This window comes from Helicoverpa armigera, chromosome 10 (assembly GCF_030705265.1).
Source record: "Helicoverpa armigera isolate CAAS_96S chromosome 10, ASM3070526v1, whole genome shotgun sequence".
In the NCBI taxonomy this organism is placed as follows: Eukaryota; Metazoa; Arthropoda; class Insecta; order Lepidoptera; family Noctuidae; genus Helicoverpa; species Helicoverpa armigera.
This window is the reverse complement of record NC_087129.1, coordinates 10,719,015-10,736,537: the sequence shown is the minus strand read 5'-3', so window position 1 is coordinate 10,736,537 and position 17,523 is coordinate 10,719,015. Positions and strand designations below refer to the sequence as shown.

General features: G+C 39.8%; 1 protein-coding gene across 2 annotated transcripts in view; it reads left to right on the top strand.

Moving 5' to 3' along the window:
- Jing (jing) overlaps nucleotides 1-14,138 on the top strand; it is a 127,441-nt gene extending 113,303 nt beyond the window's left edge. For both annotated transcript variants that reach the window (XM_064036672.1, XM_064036673.1), the window contains exons 2-6: nucleotides 1,054-3,760; nucleotides 4,033-4,212; nucleotides 6,422-6,563; nucleotides 7,029-7,239; nucleotides 9,737-14,138. In XM_064036672.1, the coding sequence (XP_063892742.1) occupies nucleotides 1,054-3,760; nucleotides 4,033-4,212; nucleotides 6,422-6,563; nucleotides 7,029-7,239; nucleotides 9,737-10,103 (3,607 nt within the window). In that variant the 3' untranslated portion in view covers nucleotides 10,104-14,138. The remainder of the gene's footprint in view (nucleotides 1-1,053; nucleotides 3,761-4,032; nucleotides 4,213-6,421; nucleotides 6,564-7,028; nucleotides 7,240-9,736) is intronic.
- Nucleotides 14,139-17,523: the final 3,385 nt, after the last annotated feature.

The window sequence follows — 17,523 nt, the reverse complement described above, 5'->3', positions numbered from 1 at the left end:
GTTTGCGCGATTCAGCACCCACTCAATAAAGCTTTGTAATCCTCTTCTCATTAAAGGAAATAAAAGTTTTCCCAAATTAAAACTCCGGTAGACTTAACGATGTTCGGTATCAAATTAAGAGCCGTCCCCTTCCAGACGGATAGATACCTGCTCTGAATATCTTCAGTGAAAAATATCTTAAAAAATTGGGTCAATTAGCAACAAAGCTCCCCACGAAGTGCGAGAAAGGAGGGGAACGTACGTCCCTAGTTATGAGTGTACGTTGTGGCTTCACAAAGGGCGAGGGTGCGCCCTCCACCCGCGACACACCCCCACCGCCCCCCGCGCTCCAACAAAGAAAAATAACGTCCAGCCACAAAACCACAGAGTTCATAATCGAACACGACACCGCAACCAAGGTTGAGCGATAAAATTGTGTTATTCGACATTTTACCTGTGGATCTCGCACAACAAAAGATTCTAAAACGGGTTACGCGGGAGGATGCTCCCAGAATAAACATTTCACGTGTAAAGCGAGAGTTGCGTTATGTGGATAAATAAGCGGCAGCCATCTCGCTTTGTAAGTCACGTAAGTGTCGGCGTGAGACGTATGATTGATACCCACCACCGACGAAGTTCTCCAGTGAATATAAAAGCGCACTTAAATATTAAAACACCTTTTCAAATACGTGAACAATAAGTAAAATTGTTAGATCATTCGTCACAGTGTGCAGTCGCGTCAAGTCTACGTGCGGTGAATGTCACGCGGCCAAAAATAATAATGTGTGCGTTCGGTCCGGACGGTCGTTCGGTCAGTGCAGTCTCGTTGCGTCACTGCACTGGACCGCCAGGGCATTGCACCTTGTGCCGCGGCCACGACTCCGGCACGACGCGCCGTCCCGCTCGCGCCACGCTCGCCTGCCTGCGGTGCGATCGATCCTAGCTATTCAACAGCTGATTGTCATTTAACTCGTAACGTGATCGGTGGCACTATTGCCACATGGTAAGGTCACTATGTCTCGCATGACATCTCATTTTTTTTTAGAAACTAACTGTTAAATTGTATTGTTTCAGTGGTGTGGCGGTGCATAGTCCGACGGAGAGCGGTGGATGCAGCGGTAGCGACATCACCGAGCCGCGCTCGCCGCGCAGCCCCGAGTCGGCGTGCAGCACCGCAGAGGACAGCGCGGGCGCGCGCATGCCGCCGTGGGCGTGCGACCCGGCGCCGCCGGCCCCGCGACGCCTCGCGGCACAACCCGCGCCCGTGCGCCGCTCGCAGCCACCCATACATCGCCGCATCACCGAGTACTTCAACCACAAGATGAAGCCTCAGAACGGCGTCAAGCGCGACACCGCGGCCAACGATGACACCAAGAAAAAGTGCCTACCTAAAAATGGGGTCACGCATGACCTAGAGAAATATATTTCTTATTTGTCACAGACTCTTAGTCCTAAAGTATTAATGGACGTCGGAAAGCAAAATGAAGTCGCTAACCGAAAGTCAACAAACACTACCATGAACGGCGCTATTGACGCCACGAAAGCGGCAGATCTCAGCAAACCAACGCCGAATGGTAATTTTAATGGTATGAATGATTTCGGTAGACCGAAAGAGATGATAGCAAAAAATCATACGAATATGAATGGTTTCTTGGAAATCCGAAACGGAACCGAAAGTTTTCCAAAAGCGAAGCAACCTGGAGGGCTTCTGAAAGACTTGATAGATGGTAAGAGACCGGGCCTTGAAATAAAAACGTCGCAGGACCCATCCGCCCATGGAATTTTAGCTAATAAACATACACCAGAGTTGGCTAGGCGTAAAGTTCCTATACCTGCCTCCAGTGATTTGGTGGGTATGAGGATTGCAGCCAACACTCCTGTAAGTCAATCCCCTAAGAAAGTAACGAAGCCTGACAAATCTAGAAATGGTGTAGTCAGCTCCACAACTAAACTAGACAGCAGAATGAATGGAGTCACGTTTGGATCTAATAATTTAAACTTAAATCCCATTACCAAGCCAACAAAAAAGGAGACGGTGAAGAAAACCACTCAACCCACGAAAAGAACAAATCGAAAGTCATCAGCGTGTATTGCCAATAGTAAAAACCTCACTTGGTCTAAAGCTAATAATTTAAAACAAGTGCAACTTCAACAGCAAAATTGTACAAACATTACTTCGAACTCCAGTAATAAAAATGGACCAGGTGAGGCAAGTCCTGCCCCGAAGATGAACATCCAAAATGGCGTTCGGCAGAATACAATGATGAATGGTAACTTCACCAATCTCAATGCCCCTGTTACAAGTTATCAAAACTGTCATCAAATTAACATACCACAACCTTGTAACGGAACTGTAAATCCTAACAACTTAACATCATTTGTTGCCGTTCCACAAAATATGATGCTTACTGCGTTAAGGATACCTCAGAACGGTTTATCGGCACAAACACTGGGACAGCAAAATAATATGGCAGCTTTCAACCGACCCAATGTAAACGTCTCGAGCCCGACTAAACTAAACGGTCAGTTCGTTTTTCCACTCGTGCAGAACATAAACGGAACGGTTGTTCAAATACCAAATCTAATGACTAAGATGCCTAACTTTATGCTTCCTCAAACTCCACAGTTGACGACACAGAGACAGGACCATTTACAAAACCAACAAGCGGCATCGATTCTCATAAACGGTACTCTTTTGAAACTGGCTAACACTATGACTTCGACATATCCGAATGTAAACAAAAGTGAGCCGGTGACAAGTCAGCCAATTCCAGTTATGAATAAAAACGTCACAGGAATGCAAGCTGTCGGCATGACAGTTCAATCGAAACAGAATTACGCTGTTAACTTTAGCCACCCCGTTCTTGTGCCGCAGCCTGGTTTTATTGTCACATCGGTGCCAAATATAAACGTGAAGGAAACGTGGAGTTATACGAATACGAATACGGTGTCGTCCTCACAAACGACGTATTCGAGTCATTTAGTTCACCATCCGCCGCCCATCGTGCCGAACTATACCACGGCCCAGGCGCTTCACACGAGTAGTATACCCATCGCACCAGTCAAACCACCGGACAACCCAATTCAGGGCACAGATCCACCCAGCAGCACTGTGAAGGAGCACGACCTAATTGAGATGACGCCCTCAAAGTGTGATATTCCGTGGCTGTCTAAAACGGTAAACAATAACATCTTCCCGTTACAACCAAATAAAAAGAATACGCGACCATTTGCGGAAATTAGTAGTAGTATATCGGAAAAGCTTGAAGAGTTAGCTACTAAGAAAGCGAAACACGAAGTCAAGGAGGAGAAAGAGGAAGAGTCGAGAGTGGACACGAGTATTGAACTTCGAAAGATCGAAGAGGTCGCCAGGCGGGAGGAAACACTGTTTACGCAGATCACTGTTCTCAAAGACGTTTCGTCTGACGTCCACAATACATTGATAGAAGCAAATTTCTGTAGTACAACAACGGAGTCAGAGTCGGGTATAGGGACGGACAAGTCTATAGACTCGCCGAGTGACTCTCAAACTAGTAAAGAATGTGATGAAGATTCGTCGTTGTCGTTGAGTATAAGCGTGAGTTCTGTGGAGGCGCCGAGTCAGAAGAGTCCTATTCTAAAGCAGCCGAAGACGCTGCGGTTTCCTCCGAAGAGTTTAACGAAGCCGAGCAGTGACAAGCGCACGTCCAGTACGGATACAACGTCTACGGTCACCGTGTGTCTTTGGGAGAACTGCAAGCGGGAGTTCGACGGAGATCCTGATCTCTTGGAACATTTGCAGGTTCGTTTATTTATACTTTGTTATCCTATCTCGTTGTATAGTACATGCTCAAAGGTTTTATTGGTGAAAAGTATATAGTTTTGCATAGGTGATAAAACGACCGAGTGTCAATTTATTTCTATGTTACTGGTAATTTTGTCTTACCGCAATATCTAGTAGAATTACAGCAGCACAAAATATTTGACACTTATGTAGACTTATGTATGACTTGTGTAAATAGATTCATTTCAATGATATACTAAAAGTTTTCAAATTATTAATCTAAATTCCAGAGCGTGCACGTAGAAACGCAAGCCGGCAAAGAGAACTACGTGTGCCTTTGGGAGCAGTGCAAGGTGCGAGGCAAGCCGTCATGTTCCCGACTGTGGCTGGAGCGACATACATTGTCGCACGGCGGGAACAAACCTTTCAAATGCATCGTCGACGGCTGCGAGAGGCGCTTTTCCACTCAGGTATAATTACGGGCATTATCGGAACTATGTCCACTATACTGGACATACGATCTTCCCCATACAATTTTTACACACATATCTAAAAACGTACTGAAGATGCACAGCGTAAATTGTTACATTTTAGTTTAACTGTGTGGCAAATTGGCGTAAATTCAATAAGAGCTTTCAGCGATTTATTTTGCGTAGTACTTAATTGTGTTTGTAACCGAGCTATTCTGCGTAATTTTTCTTTTTGCAAGTAATAGCTTTATGCGATTGGTTTTTGTCTCTTTAGTTTCCTCTTGTAAATAACTCCTGTGGTGACGTGGTCTTCTCAAAATTTTTGAAATACAGGGCTCACACTATGTTTGGGCATTTGGATAGAAATGGAACAATTTTGTATTTATTGTCTCAATGTTTCTTCAGTGCGTTGTTTACATTTTTTATATGATTTTAACACGACTGCAGCAGAAGTAACTTACTATTACTTACCCATAACTTATATGCATACATAGTAAATTTTTATTTATTTATTTTGTTTATTTCTGCTGCAAAATGGTTAAAATTTAAGTTAACTCACTTGTGTTTATATTTATTGTGTTGAAATGCCTTTTGGTAATATTCAACGAACTAACCCTTTCACCGCCAACCCGGGGTCAAATGACGCCATTTAAGTTCAGAAACTAATTATAAAAAAATTGCTCAAAGTTAGATAATTAATTTTGTTTTCTTATTGTTCTCATGTATTTATTGATCTTCAATCCAAACTTACAATTGCAATAACAAGATGAAACCGACGCTATCAATGTTTTGAGATTTTTTTACAATTGTGTGGCGTTGGAACGATTATTTTAGTTTTAAATACTTTTGGATTTTTCAGCTGTAAATCTTCAGTTTCAAAAAGATATCCCCGTGTTAACGTCGCTGTAACAGTCGTGTACTTTTTTGAAATTGTTAATTTACTCACCTAATTAATCTAAAACGTATTGTCATCGTACCTTTTGAATAACGTCCAATCGAGTGATTGGATCATAAAATCCATTCACTAAATGTAAACTTCTTTATCCGACGTGAAATTGTACTAAAAAAAGAAGAATAAATTGAAAAACAATCGACGGTTAAACTCAATATTTGAATTAAAAAAAAAAAAAAAAACTAAAAGATCCGTAATACATTGAATTCAAAGAATCTATTTAGTTTTAGAATCAATAGTACTTGCTAAGTGATGTGATCCCATCACTGGATTATAGTATGGCACATCACGAGTAAACTCTTACTAGCCCTTTGCGTTATCTTACACTGAACCTTAAAAAAAGGGAAAACGGAAAAATCGCATGAAACCTCATTATTCCCACAAAACGAACGTCGCGTGATGCCGCCATATTGACGTTTATTTACGACGCAGTCTCCGAATATAAACGATAAACTTGTATATGTTTTCTTTCCCCAAGGACACGAAGACGAGGCCAAAGAGACCACTCGATGGCTGGAACCACTTCCGAGATTTTATTTATTTTTGTCGACCAATAAATTCTTTGGGTTTACCCCTTTGACCGCTATTAAACGTTCAACGTACCGTGAATGTTAGATAACATGCCACAATGGCGGCGTAATTTTGGACGATAACTCTTATTTCATGCGATGTAATCTCAGCATTGTTTACGGATTGTCTGTTCTGACGTCAGAATCCGCCCTTGGCAGTCGAAGTGTTAAATACAATGAATTTAATTTGTTTCATTTATTTTATCAACACGACGCGTCGAGCCTCGGAATAAGTGTAGTGTAAAAGCAAGTACTATAGTAGATGAAATGGTGCTAGATTAAGTAGTTCATAAGGACTCTACGCCTTCATCGACAAATCGAAATCTTGAAATAATATCGTAGTTAATGCTCAAAACTAATACGCTATTTTATGCTTAGCATTAATATATACCAAAAAATAACTAACAGAACGGTATACCAAGAACAAGAAAAAAATCGTGAAAAAAAAACAACTTAAATTTCCAAATCGTACAAAAAAAAAGAAGAGTAAAAAAGAAGCATTACTAAAATCTTAATTAATTGCTTATAGCGTCACTTCAAATGCATATTACTAACGTACTTATAGCGAACTCTGCGAGAACTTGCATACTGCTGTTGCATTACTGTTTAATGTTTATCCCACAGATTTACAAACCCCTGGCCCAAACGTGTAAAAACTATCTTCTAACATTTACTTATACAATTACAGACGTTATTGGAGCGACACGTGAACAACCATTTCAATGAGGCGTCGCCCAACGCTGGCTCCGGGAAGAAATCTGCCGAAGGCTCCGTCAAACTCATTCGCAGAAACGGCAAGAAGCTGCGGTATAGAAGACAACCATGGTCTGGTGAGTTGTCCGTTATTATATTATTTTGGTTGCACTAATAAAATATCCATGTGCCAGGACCTGGGCCTGTGTAGCCACAAATAGTGCAGGATTGCCTGCAAGCAAGTCTTGATTGTTGCAAAACTCTCAATCAGTCTTATGAGACGATTTTCTTCTATGAATAAATATTGCATACGAATTACTTCATAGAAAATTATCATCAGAATTTTCCACTGCCTAAAACCTAGGCTTATAAAGCGCTATCGATGTTTATAAGTCATACCTAGAAATATGCTAAAGGTCTCAAATCTTCTTCATCATCTTACAGACAGTTCTTCTGTCTGTCGCTTGAAGCTTGTCCTGATCTTCTTTCCGGAGAGTAAAGTCTTTTGTATATTTTCTATCTTCACCATCCTAAAGACACCATATAAAGTACGTTCTCTACCTAAAGAAATCGGTACTAATTTGTTCTTTCCCACATTGCAGCGCGCATGTTCGACTTCTTCGACGCGGGCATGATGGAGGGTCTAGCGTGGCGACTGCTGCGGGCCACACGCTGGCGTCTGCGCGGCGCCTGCCCGCTGCGCGAGCCGCCCGGCCGACACACGCTGACCCTCCGAGCTTCACTCACGGCCACGCGGTGGAACGCCACGGAGCGGACTACAGAGGCGCTTGTGACATATTACCCGCCTCATGTGTAAGTGGACTTAGTTTTTGGTGTTCTAGATAGGTGTAAGGTTTGATGGTTTGGTGTGTAGAATCAAAGAATGTACAGTAAGTAGGTATTTGTTGGTCCAATCAAGGTTGTGGCCCGGCTGTGGTGTTTCTTTTGGAGTCCTTCAGGTATTGTTCCCGGTACGTAATTTGGCAAGTATCGTAAGATGAAAACAGTTCCTATTTTTTCAAGCATACATAAATGCCATTAAATGATGGCAATAACCATAGAATGATGCACAAGCAATAAATGGGAAAACTTTTTGTATTTTTTAGTGCACTATGTGCAAGCTCACACTTATTAAAGGACCCAAGTCCTTGCCAAGTTATGTATATGCCGGCTACTGTACCAGGGCCACAGCTCTGAAGGGCTCCAAAAGAAACATGATGAGTTTCAATCAGTAAGAGTCTGAAACCACAAAAAATAATATTTGTTTGTGTAAATGCTTTTAAAGAAAAAATGCTTGTTGATTGACTTTTTAGTACCAAAAAATACTGTTGAAAGTTGGCTGGAATTCAAACTGGGTATGTAAATGACCAGTCTGCGATAAAACATTCTTCGATTCTACATACTTTTGATGTGTAAGATGATAATCGTATAATTGTAATCATGAAATATGTAAACTTGTATTTGAGTGTACCTAATAAATTTGTATACATATGTCTATGCATACATATGTATGTGATCATCAGATAATATTATATTATATTCTAGTTGTAGTTAATATAATATTCTTCGATATCACAATGTATGGTATTTTCAGGTAAGCAATGGAGTATTTCATATCACCAACCACCCATGCACCCTGGCTAGTACTGATTTTATTACAAAGGGAGGGAATTTGATAGCTCGTGTACTATATTAGCTTAGAACAGGACCCCAATTCACAAGGCTAAGCTATGACCCCCTTACATTTGCAGAGGCAATGAGCAATTGGTATTACTTTTCCAAAATAAGTCTAACAAACTTAAAATCCACATTCAAAATTTCATCTACTTTAGCTCAGGTTATCTTGGTTATTTAGGAATTTGGTCCAGTTTGTACTAATCTTATTTAGTTTGGTTGCGAGTGTCAATATTAATAAGTGTTTCAAAGAACATAAATAGGTACTCGATCATTTTTTATCATCAAAATGTTGGGTAACTAAACCACTTGCTTCTTGACTAAATCTAAGATTAGTGCAAACTAGGCTTTTGATTGATCCCCTGTAATAATCTTTAGATTATAAAATCTAAAAGTACTTAAGAATACTAATATCAGTCTTGCGATCTAGTCTACAGCTCGGACTTTCGTGTCTAGATAGTATATAATAATGTGCACAGGTAAAACCAGGTGGGTTTCTTAGTAGTACAACACCAAATTAATATCATACTTCATTGATGTTTAGCTAGATTCAACGTCAGTTGTGTCTCTACGAATAACACGATAGCACATTTTGATTTCATGCTCTCATTGAAAAACATTATTTTCTAAAAATCTACTTATAATTTCAAAATTAATCATCATCAGTTTTAGCCATTTTACCAGATTGAGTTGAAACATTTTACGTACGTAAACCATTTTTTCAATTATTACGCTGATTTTTACCCACTACCTGTAGCTTTGGAATTTATTTTAACACCTACATACATATCCATTTTATGATAGTGCACGATAACAACCTCTAGGGGATCATATGCATTGTGACTCAAAATTGGCACTAACTGGCAACGGTGTGCTTGCAATTGGCATATGTTGTATGCACTTGATCCCCAAGCATTCTGCTTGGCTTAGCATGCTCGATGTTGCAGTCAGTGCCACACGAGAGTTAAAAAAAAAAACATTCAAAGTTGCTAGCATTCATAAAGTTTATCAATACTGACCATAATATTGATGTGAACTAACTACTCTGGATGTTATTGAAAAAGCCAATTCTTGTGCAAATCGTTCACATATTTTATTATTTTTACAACTATTCATAGTTTTTTTGCTAGCAATGGAATGGGTTCCCAGTCCTATTTGATGTTTCGGGTACGGGTCTAGTGTTATTCAGTTTTGTGTATATGTTTTTAATTTTCATTTATTTCGTGAAGATGTTTGCAATTTGAATAGCAGATAGGATGATGAACGGCTCTGTGATATTGCATCAAATTGTATAGAAATACAATTTGGTGCCGTTGTTGCATTGCTGTTTGTTGGTATTTATTAACCAAATTGGAAATATCTTTGCCAGTTGGTGGTATTAGCTTCTTAGATGTGCATGTTCCATCATTTAGTGTACACGTTCAATATGGGATTGGTGCCCATTAACGCTGCAAACACAAGTTTTAATTTTGATGACGTACCTATGTATTTTCCGGAATAGAATAAGATGTACTTTATTTCAGAAGCCGATCAACATTACACCAATATTCGCAGTATAATGAGAGTACATTGTGTTTGCAGCTGACTCCGTGTGGCACGGTGGTGGACGGCTAGTGATTGGTTATTGTTCTTGCAGGCTGGAGGACGAGTGGGTGGCTGCGAGCGAGGTGCAGCGCGTGAAGCGCGTGGAGATCGCCGCGCTGCCCGCCGCCGCCAAGGTGGCGCTGTACGAGCACTTCTGCCTCTCCTACCGCGGCCCCGCGCCGCCCGCGCCCGCCGCCTGCCCCGCGCCGCCCGCCCGCGCCCCGCGGCGCTGCGGCTCCGCGCGCATGCTGGCGCAGCTGCTCCGCAAGCGCCGCGCCGCGCCCGCGCCGCTGCAGCCCGCCTGCCCGCCCGAGCCCGACAGCGTCGAGCCCGCCGAGCCCGAGCGGCCCAGCGGCGCCAAGAAACGCAAGATGGGGCGACGCTACGGAGGCAACTCCTTCTGGCCCTGCGGACGATAAACCCTCACGCACACGCATCGTATCGCAAGCGTACTCGAAACACTCTTCGTATTGGAAACATTGTTCAAAATGTACGTGTAGGTCTCCGTCGGAGTGCGGTACGCTTCCGGTACGCGCCGTGTGCGGGGGCTAGCTGAGCGATCCCGGCGCCACACTGCACTAGACATGTTATATTGTAACTGCGGACCGACGGACGCTTCGGAACATTGAGATGAGTGAACGATAGGAAAATGATGTAGATGAATTTAATTTTATGCGAATGAAGATATGAATTTGTTTATGTGTGATTAATGGCATTTTTAATACATTTTTACATTCAATATCTTGTTTCCAAAGTGTCCGCCGGCCCGTAAACGTTAGTTGAATGTATGAAGTTAGTTCGATCGCTTGGATATATCAGCGGTGTGGCACCGAGCGAGACAGATGTTGATTCGCCGATTGGCCGACGATATCCGTTAGGAAAATTCTCGCCAAAGATTGTTGGAGCCGCGTCGCGGTTTAGACTGCTACGGCAGAAAGTTAAATTTTATTCACAAGACTGATGCTTTTTTATAATGATATTGAACGGTCGAAATATCGAGCCTTAACGCGTCCGTTCATCGATGTGGAGAGCGCGGCGCGAACAAACGTGTACATAGTTAGTCGGAAGTGTATAGTAAGTTCGTATTCGATGTAAGATAGGCATAGATAAGACGTTAGTCTGATAGCGTAAGTTAGCTTAAGAACGACCAGCGATGCACATCACTGCCATTGTACATAGTAGAGTAGTCACGTCGCATGTGACAAGGGCTGTATCCCACTATTTCTATTGAATTTCTATCGGTAGATATACTAGGACAGGTTCTCCCACTAATTTACTCTGCCTAGGCTTGGTATAGTCTTCCAGTGTACCCGGAGTAGGGTCCCAGTCCCGGTACGAGTGTAGGAGTAGTGGGCAGCAGCCGCGCCAAGTGCCTGCGAGTGTCGTCACCAGTTCGTGTTCAGAGCCGCGTACTCATATCAACTCGCAGTTAGCGTACGACGAACAATTTTGATAATCGACGTTTTATTCACCTTGTTGAGTTTTATGACTAAGAATCAACAACTGTCTGTAGTCTAATAATGTCACTGCCATTCAAAGTTGTGTACAACTAGATACTGTTAGCAATAAAACTTTTGTGATAAGATACTGATAACCGATGTTCGTTTCCACGCACAAGATTAGCCGTATTTTTGTGTGATACATAAATATACATTAACAATAGTGTAGCAGTGATTTTTAAATATATAGAGTAAATTTCTAATTCAATTTATGAGAGGATTTGTTTGTTGAGGGGACACGCGTTGTGCAACCTGAGTGCTCTTACTGCAAGAGTTTTTATAAACACCTTTTTTAACACACAATCGACGAAGGAAGTAATTCTGGATACATGAATACAATTTGATATTGGTACAACTTTTTGATAAATTAAAGAGTTGACTAGAATAGGACGTTGGTAAATATACCATAAATACTTTTACATACTTAGTAAATCAGCTCATTGTTATTCCACAAATGGTTATTGGAAAGTAAGAAAGCTCGTGTTGCACAGACGTGGTGTACAGTGTAGAGGATTTAGTAAAGCTATTGTGAAAGTAATAATTATTGTAGTGGCGAATGTTTTTAGATCATTGAAATAAGGAGCCTTGAAATGTTCAATATTAATAATTTATCGTAAGTTATGGTTATGTCCCCATAACCAATAGAAAAGCAATGTTGCATCGTGTTCTTAATAATATTAAACTTATTAATAACGAGTAAGCGATTTTTGTAAAAGAAACACCAAATGAAATGTAAAGTAAGATCGCGTAAGAAAGCTTGTGGTAGTTTCCAATGATCTAAGCGCATTTATAGGCAAGTCCGAGGAATAGACTCCGAATGATATACAGTAAGTAGTCGCTCATACAGTAAACATGCCAATGATAACGTCAATAGCTGGATTAGTACAGTTTAGATTAAACGAACTTTTTGGATGCCCCTATACAGAAGTTGTCAGATTATTACTGCCTTTTAGCCATAAGGGATTATACAAGTGAATATAAAATTGTGTTCTGTGCTCACACGATCTCGCTAGTATTTTTTAGTTAGTGCCTATAGTTAAGTTAGGACGAATTGTGTGAACGTGGTGTGACCTTAACTGTATAAACACCATAACGTATTTTTCAAACTATCGCTTATCGTAAACTGGAACGGAGATTTTATTAGATTCATTTAGTAGTGTAATTCGGCCCCTAGAGTAATAATGTGAATTGAACGTGAAGTATAATGTTTGGGAGCCTGAGGCTTGAGGCGGTCGGGACGCGCCGGCCACAGACGAGTTTAGGAAAATTTCTCTAGTAGTCAAGTTGGTGCCTGATTGTTCGCGTGTTTAGGGGATCGTAATGCTAACATATTATACAGTTTAGACTTCCTTTTGGAGCATTTCCAACGTACTGATTATTTTTTTAATAAATTTAAAAAATTAGAGTAATTATTTTTTCAGCACTGATCGTAGTGCCATATTTTATTGGCTCGCTTTTTAATAAATTATTTTTATAGTGAAATTCGACACCAAAATCAGAAAGACAAAATTAGTTTTTTGTTCTATCCGTGTAACAATATGGACTTGAATATTTGATCTCAGAAATCGACAGTGTATCAGATTATGATGAGAATGCATGAGAGGATCCTACGAGTTGCGTGTCGAGTGTGCTTCTTAGAGAACATGTTAAGTGTCGCTCAATTTAAATTTATTTTACTTACGAGAACAAAGTTTGACACATATACAAACATACATTTTGGCCTATCAAAATGCTTGAGTACAAATTTCGTTTCGCTATATTTACGACGCAATGAAATGTCTAGTGTTTGGCAAATAATCGGACTAAAATTAAATTAACGTTAGAGTATTGTTAGTGGTTCAGAATGTTAGTCAGAGATGATATTTTGTGAAGACGAGCCTCTTCGGACGAGGTGATGAAATTATATCTAAATACATGATAATAATGGTAAGCTCGAAAAGATACAATATATTTTTATCACTGCCACCATAGTCATAGTCGTGTTGATGTGACAGTTGAGTTCGGTTTTGCATGTCCGTGCAGCGAGCGTCTGTTCACTTATTGCTCAGCGAATATAGAATTTTAGTTAAAACCGCGGGCTCACTCGCATGCAAAATCTTTTTGTTACGTGACAGAGTATTCAACGGGGAACAATGGTAGTCGTTGCCAATTTTATTTAAGCCCTATAGTTTGACGAGCATTATGTTGTGTGGCGCGTCCACTGGAGTTATGTGAAGGCGTGAAACACATTACAGCCGTCTGCAGACGCGCTTGTACGACGATGTAAAGTTCGCGGCGGGATTATAAAAACACCATCTTCAATCACAGCCGTGTCGTTGGAAATTGTGGTTTTTAATCCGTCTGCCGCACTCTCAAGGAATGTAAATAGTTAAGTATTTATTATTAAGTATTATTCTGCATAGTACTGTAATTTGCTTCGCGCCTGGTTGGGCCTTGGGGAGGGAGGGCGGCGGGCCCGGGCTGGCTGGTCGGGCCGCAGTGTCAGGCCCGGGCCGGGGTCTCGGGCTCGCCGCGGGTAGTATAGTGGTAATGTTCGCGAGATGTCTTTCAAACACGTTTCCTATATTATGCGTTTATTATATGAATGTTCTCCTTTATTGTAAATGTTTGAATACAATAGTAACTATGTGGAGCCTGTGTATTCCAAATAGTGTGCACTACTTATTCAATTTGTAGATATTTAATTATATATAGTATAAAGTTTAATGCGTTGTCTTATTTGCTTATACCCTATGGTGAAATCGGTGAAATTAATTATAATTTTGAACCCACGAGCTGATGGGTAATCTACCTCAATTAATTTATCACACATTTGGGCATAATAATAGTGAATGTTAATTTAAATTTGAAATTTGTTCAATGTAGTGATTATTAAGATTTTTTTCAAATAAAATGGTTTGTCCACCTGTCACAAGTACTGTATCTTATATTAAATACATATTGTATGATTGATAATTATGTGTTTTATTACATCACTGAAACGAGTACCTAACCCTACTTATATAAAATCATCACAATATGATCTATCACTTATATTATCTGAGTACACAAAACTATTTGAAAATGTGTGCATATAGAAACAAGCAACAGTTGAGTTCTACAATTGACCATGGTCTGAACGTCTTTACAAATATGATAAAAAGGAAATGTTTTAAATAAAACTACTTTTACGGATTTTCTCGCGATAATCCCGATAGTTTGTGAGCACACACTTGACAAAGCCTAGCATTACATCAGATTTGATGAACCACAAGTCCTTGCAAAAGAAAACCTGCCTAGGATGATTCGCAAATTCGATATTGAAATTAAAAAACCGGCCAAGTGCGAGTCGGACTCGCGCACGAAGGGTTCCCTACCAGAGCAAAAATTTGCAAAAAAAAAACAAAATATTTATTTTATTCTAGTTTTCAGTATTTGTTCGTGTGCGTTCGCGCAGCGGAATGTTGTTGAATTTAAAGATTTCAATTATGCAGATAATTAGTGTAAGACGTCCTATAATTGTGTATGGTAAATAAAAATTTGTGTATGCAGCCATTGTGGAGAAATTCACCAAAAACAGATTCCGCTGGGCGAACGTTGGCGAACGTTGTCCTGGCGGAACTTTTTTTAATCCATAGACTTTAGAAGAAAAGAGATGTGTCCGAAAATTAGTGTGTATTTGTGTATAAATGATTATCATCATCCTCCGAGCCTTTTTCCCAATCACGTTGGGGTCGGCTTCCAGTCTAACCGGATTCAGCTGAGTACCAGTGCTTTACAAGAAGCGACTGCCTATCTGACCTCCTCAACCCAGTAACCCGGGCAACCCGATACCCTTTGGTTAGACTGGTGTCAGACTTTCTGGCTTCTGACTACCCGTAACGACTGCCAAGGATGTTCACTGACAGCCGGGACCTACAGTTTAACGTGCCATCCGAAACACAGTCAATGGTGTCTAAGATATACTTAGAAAGTACATACAAACTTAGAAAAGTTGCATTGGTACTTGCCTGACCTGGGATCGACCCCGCGCCCTCGTACTTGAGGTTGGTCCTTTACCCACTAGGCCACCACGACTTGTGTATAAATGATTATGTATGAATGAAATCAGTGCATGCATAAACTTCGGAGAAATTCAAGTTTCCGCTACGCGAACGTTTGGCCATTAACTAGTCCTTACTTTAATATTATAAATCGGAAAGTGAGTTTGTTTGTTTGTTTGTTTGTTCCACTTTCACGCCGTAACTACTGAACCGATTGCTTTGAAATTTTGCAGACGTAAAGTTAGAAGTCCGGATTAAATAATAGGGTACTTTTTATCCCAAAAAAAATAGATATTCCCGAGGGAAAACATATTGTTTGCTTGATGGATGGATTGTAGATGGCGCTGTGTGTCGTTTAAAACAAGGTAATATATTGCAAACGAATCCTTCTCATAAATTAAAACTAAAAGTAGGTGTTCCGGTGATGCTCATGTGTAATCTCGATGCCCCTAGACTGTGTAATGGTACCAGGCTGCGTGTCACTCAGCTTGGGCGGAACATTATTACAGCCACTATTTTAACTGGCGCAGCAAAGGGTGAAAGTGTACTCATTCCTCGGATTCCGATTATTCCAACAGACCTCCCATTTCAATTGAAAAGACTACAATTTCCTATAAGGGTTTCATTTGCAATGACCATTAATAAAGCACAAGGCCAAACTCTAAGGGTTGCTGGAGTACACTTAGAAAAACATTGTTTTTCGCATGGTCAGCTCTATGTAGCGTGTTCCCGGGTTTCCAGTGCCCAAAATCTGCATGTTTTTGCTCCACAAGGGAAAACGTATAATATAGTGTACCATTCAGTTTTGGTTTAACAACTAATCGTATCCAGCGTTACATCGCGCTTCTTAGATTCTTCCGTGGGAATGAGAAGTTTTCTTATAGTTGTGATTTATACCGCAATATAACCGAATTCCACGCGGGCGAAGCCGCGGGCGGAAAGCTAGTTTTCATATAAAGCGCTTACATAGAGAGCTGTAGATTTTTACATACGTTGTTTTGAATTTGTTTATATTTGTTTAAAAAACAGATTTAGAAAAAGTCGTAGGGTTTAAAAGATAAAAATATAAACGTAAAATACACTTATTAGGTCTTAGTTTTTAAAGTATGCAGTTTGGGGTCTAGATTTTCACGTTTACACAAACCTTGTAAGTGTCTCCAACATGTTGCCAAGTATCAATGATGTTCCGTTAGTAATTAAAAAGTTATAGGATATTTTACCATAAACAGATCACTGTTTACAAAGCAGTCGAATATCACGACGTTCTAAAGGAATTGCATGGTAAAATGTATGCCAATAATTAGTTTAATCGTTCTACTATTCACTTGCAAAATTTCATGTCATTAAATTCAGTAATTAAAGAAATACAATTATAATACTGACGGAGCATCGAAACCCTACATAATCCGACCAAGTTCGGATAGCTACAAAAAAGCGGCCGTGCCATATGTCTAAGCAACGTTCTTAACTTGGAAGGTTAGTATATTTATTAATATGGTACAGTTGCGTACACAAGCGTTAGGAAAAAATAAAACAATTGTATTTCTTGATTGAAAAATATTTTTTTAATAATAATGCCACTATCTACGATAAAAATAAATCTTCAATTAACAAGTACTTCTCTATTTAAATATCCATGTACAAAAATATTTTTATTATTATTACTTACATAAATTACTTGACTACGTGATTAAAAATAACGTTAATAAACGTTACGTATTTTAACTAAAATGTCGTAGATAGTGGCATTATTATTAAAACAATATTTTTCATTCAAGATATGCAATTGTTTTATTTTATTCTAAAGCTTGTGTACGCAACTGTACCATATTAATAAATATACTAACCTTCCAAGTTAAGAACGTTGCTTAGACATATGGCACGGCCGCTTTTTTGTAGCTATCCGAACTTGGTCGGATTATGTAGGGTTTCGATGCTCCGTCAGTATTATAATTGTATTTCTTTAATTACTGAATTTAATGACATGAAATTTTGCAAGTGAATAGTAGAACGATTAAACTAATTATTGGCATACATTTTACCATGCAATTCCTTTAGAACGTCGTGATATTCGACTGCTTTGTAAACAGTGATCTGTTTATGGTAAAATATCCTATAACTTTTTAATTACTAACGGAACATCATTGATACTTGGCAACATGTTGGAGACACTTACAAGGTTTGTGTAAACGTGAAAATCTAGACCCCAAACTGCATACTTTAAAAACTAAGACCTAATAAGTGTATTTTACGTTTATATTTTTAACTTTTAAACCCTACGACTTTTCTAAATCTGTTTTTAAACAAATATAAACAAA